Genomic DNA, 4,102 nt, shown 5'->3' on the forward strand with positions numbered 1-4,102 from the left:
CGGGGCGGCGGGGGCGGGCGGTCCCCCCGGCGCGGCGGGGCGGCCCCGGCGGGGCGGCCCCGGGGGGGGCGGCGCGGGGCGGGCCGGGGGCCGGTGGGTGCGCTCGCCAGGCGAGGAGCGCGGCTGCCCGGGCGGAGGGCCGCGGAGAGGAAAGCTAACAATGCTGTGAAAATATGTTTGCAGAAAATAGACAATTGTTGGATTAAACGTATTCAAGTATGAAATAATGCCTTTTTGTGTAAAAAACCTCAGCAATGTGAGCGTACAAAAGTTCCCCTGTGGCAGTTACTTGCTTCCTTTGTGAGCTTTGCGCTCCGGCGTCTCCACTTGCCGCGTTTAACTCGGAGCCCCCCTTTAAACGCGATTGTTTCTTTCTTTTTAATGACATTTACCGGATCAAAACATGCTGTTAATTCGATCAGAAAGCTTTACCCTCCTTAACAATGCCACAATAATTTCTCCTGAAGTTTGTTAAATTGACCAAAATTAGGCAAATGAATAGGGGGTCTGTCGGCGATCCCGCTCGCAGGTGACACCGAATAATGCACTCTCGGACCAGCTGCGATCCCCTCTTTATTTGCCCCTCTTTTCTTTGACCCGCATTATTAAAATTTAGGCCCAATGAAACTATTCATACTTTTCAATGGGACATTTTCCTATAGGATAATAGGCTACAAATTGAGCCTCTCCAAAGGAGAGGGGGGGAGCAGGGGGGGTAAAACAACAACGCACAGACGCGCACACCACACAAAAAAGGAGCGTCGTGTGCCAAAGGCTGGCGAGAGCCTCCCCGGGCCGGCGGAAAAAAAAAAAAAAAAAAGGGGGGGGGGCGGGGGATATCGTGTGCCAGCCCCCCGGTCCCACACCTGCCGGGGTGTCCCCGGCACATAAAGCGGTGTAAACAAAAAAAGCCTCGCTGCCATCTCTTATAAAGATGGACGTGTCACCAAGTCGTGTGAGAAAAGCCTGAGAACAAACGGGGCCACTCCGTCTCCAAGGGTTCTCCCTTGAACTGGGCGGAACAGCCTATTAAGGGCTTACTTAATTACTTTAATGACTCTGGACAGGCTTTAAAATGCAGTCAGCGCCAGGGCTAAGGGGAGGGGTGGGGGGTGCCGGGGATTTGCAAGCAGGCGGCGGGGATGGGGCCGGGGATGCGGCGAGCGGGGCGCAGGGCGCGATACCGCGCCCTGCGCCCCGCTCGCCGCATCCCCGGCCCCATCCCCGCCGCTATTGTGGGACCGTCACGTGTGTCCCCGAGGTCCACGTGGGGCGACACAGCTGGGCCGCCCCCGGCTGCGTGGACGGGGGCGAGGAAGGGGGAGGAAAGGAAGAAGAGAGGGAAAAAAAAAAAAGAAAGGAAAAAAAAAAAACCACAACAGGCCCTCATCCCTCTCTCGCCCCCTTCCACCCTGATCTTTAATGCATACATTCCCCCGGCGCCGCTCGCCCCTAATCCTATGGGATCAGCGGGCCCGTGGAGGCCCCCCGGGGTCCCCCCCAAGAAGTGATGGCTTTATAAGGGGCCCGGAGAGAGCGGGAATGCAGTGCCCACCATGGCCTCCAAGCTCAAGGAGCGGAGGGTGAGTCGCCGCCCGCCTTGCGCGCACGGCTCTGCGGGGCCACCCCGGCCCTCTCCCCGCCTTTCCCCTCAAAAAGCGCCCCCGAAAAAAACTCACAGTCCCCCCCCCCCCTCAAAAAAAAACCCAACAAACAACCACCAAGCCTGCCTTGCCGGGGCCGGCCGCGCAGACGGGGAGCCCCCCGGGGCGGTGCGGAGAGGAACCTCCGCCGGAGCATCCCTCCCGGGGCCGCGCCGCTCCCGGCGCCGCTGCTCGGAGCGGGGTCGGGACCGGCTGCCCTGGAGGGGTCGAGGCCGAGAGCGACTGCCCCGGCGAGGCCGGATCCGGCTGCTTTTCCCTCCGCTAACGCGCCCCGCCGTTTTCCCACAGAGGACGCCGGTTTCCCACAAAGTGATTGAGAAGCGGAGGAGGGACCGCATCAACCGCTGCCTCACCGAGCTGGGGAAGACGGTGCCCATGGCTCTGGCCAAGCAGGTAGGGGGGGGGGGGGCGGGGAGACGGGGGTACAGCCCCTGCGCCCCTCGCCCCGGTGCGCAGCGACCTTGCCCGGTGCGGGAGGGGGGTAGGGGGGTGTCCAGGCGGAGAGCAGCCGCAGGAGAGAGGTGATGCCCCTCTCCCCCGCCCGTTGCAGAGCTCGGGGAAGCTGGAGAAGGCGGAGATCCTGGAGATGACGGTGCAGTACCTGCGGGCCCTGCACTCGGCGGACTTCCCCCGCGGCCGGGAGAAGGGTAGGTGGGCGGGCGCGGCCCCCCGCGGCCCCCGCCGGGACACCCAGGGCGTGGGGCGGCCCCGGCCTCCCTCCCTTGCCCCCGCTCGGGCCGGTCCCTGAGGAGCTGGGCTCCCCTGCCCCTTCCTTTCCAGCAGAGCTGCTCTCCGAGTTCGCCAACTACTTCCACTACGGCTACCACGAGTGCATGAAGAACCTGGTCCACTACCTGACGACGGTGGAGAGGATGGAGACCAAAGACACCAAATACGCCCGCATCCTGGCCTTCCTCCAGTCCAAAGCGCGCTTCGTCACGGAGCCCCTCTTCACCTCCCTGGGCTCCCTACCGGAGCCGGACTTTTCCTACCAGCTGCACCCCGGGCCCGAGTGCCCCGGGCACGGCCACGGCCCCGGCGAGGCCGTGCTCCAGCCGCCCTCGGGGGGGCCCTTTCCCTGGCACGGCGCCGCCCGCAGCCCCCCCCTGCCCTACCACCTCCCCAACGCCGCCGTGCCCCTCGCCAGCCCCGGCCAGCAGCGCAGCACCTTCCTCTCCTCCGTGCAGGGGCTGGACCGCCACTACCTCAACCTCCTCGGCCATCCCCACCCCAACGCCTTCGGGCTGCCCCCCGGCCAGCACCCCGCCATGCTATAGAGACTCGCCCCGCCTCAGAAAACCCTATTTATGACCGCGGACACTGCGAGTTACGCCGGGGCGCACGGGGACGCTGCCGGGCGCAGGCGGCGAGAGGGGCGGGGAGCCCCCCAGGGCCCGGCTCTGCTCCCGCCCGCCCTCTCGGGGGGCCTGGCTCTGCCCCCCCCCACCCCCCTTCTTCCCGCCTCCGGGTGCGGTGCCTGTACAAGCGATGCCTTGGAATAAATGTTTATACCCGCCGCCCCTTCTTGTTTCCGGGAGGGAGCTTCCTCGAGGGGTGCAGGGGGAGGGTGTCCCCCACCCTCCCATCCCCCCCAGGGAAGAAAACCACGAGCGAAACGTGGTCCCGCGAGGGCCGGAGAGGCGGCTGCACTCCCCGGCCGTGGGAGGGCACCGGGGCCCGGCCGGGCACGGCGGGACGGGGAGGGACGCGGGGCCGCCCGGCCTCTGCTCCGCGGCCCTCCCCGGGGCTGGGGGCGCCGGGGGGTGGAGTCCCGGGGATGCCCCACGGAGTGGGGGGCGCCCCCTCCACCCCGCACCAGCGTGGGTGCGGCCGTCCCGCACGCCCGGGGCGGGGGATGTTCCCGGGGACCCGCGTCCGAAGGGCACCGGCACCCCCCGAGCGCTTTGCCGGCGAATGTCTCCGCGGCGCAGCCTGCGCAGAGGAGGAGGAGCTGGGGGAAGGCGCAGAGGGGAGGCGGCCTCTGCGGAGGTGCAGAGCGCCCACAATAAACCAAACACAAGCTCCTGAGAGCGAGTCCTTCAGGACTCGCTGAGCGGCTCCCTCCTGCCGTACTTAACCGGGCAGTTTCGGTCCCACCCGAACCAAGAGTTCCCGGGTGTCCCCGCACCCGCTGGCAGGAGGGCAGGGGGACCCCAGCCACTCCACACCCACCCCTCCTCCCCGGGTATCCGACGAGGGGTAAATTAACTTATTCCAGTTGGGTGCGGAGGCTTTGAGGAGGTTTGACCCAGGCTGTTTGCCCAGGTCATGGAATGGGCTGACCCGCAATTTGTAAACCAACCCGACCCTTTATTCAGAGACAGACAAAAAGATCTTCATTACAATGAGTAAAAAATAGAATGTGTATCTTCCATTTAACCTGTAAATAGAGGAGAAGCTGCTATTTCAGATTAGTGGGGAAAAGGTCGCATGGCGCA

The 4,102-nt window shown here is 64.9% G+C and overlaps 1 protein-coding gene across 2 annotated transcripts; it reads left to right on the top strand.

Moving 5' to 3' along the window:
• Window positions 1–1,556: 1,556 nt before the first annotated feature.
• On the top strand, window positions 1,557–2,941 carry HELT (helt bHLH transcription factor). 2 transcript variants are annotated; one of them, XM_074904105.1, is made up of 4 exons: window positions 1,557–1,583; window positions 1,953–2,057; window positions 2,215–2,311; window positions 2,445–2,941. In XM_074904105.1, exons 1-4 carry the CDS (start codon window positions 1,557–1,559, stop codon window positions 2,939–2,941), a joined length of 726 nt encoding a protein of 241 aa, XP_074760206.1. The 2 variants fall into 2 exon arrangements, with proteins under 2 accessions (XP_074760206.1, XP_074760205.1); XM_074904104.1 differs by having other exon boundaries at window positions 2,448–2,941.
• Window positions 2,942–4,102: the final 1,161 nt, after the last annotated feature.

This window comes from Athene noctua, chromosome 4 (assembly GCF_965140245.1).
Source record: "Athene noctua chromosome 4, bAthNoc1.hap1.1, whole genome shotgun sequence".
Lineage (NCBI taxonomy): Eukaryota > Metazoa > Chordata > Aves > Strigiformes > Strigidae > Athene > Athene noctua.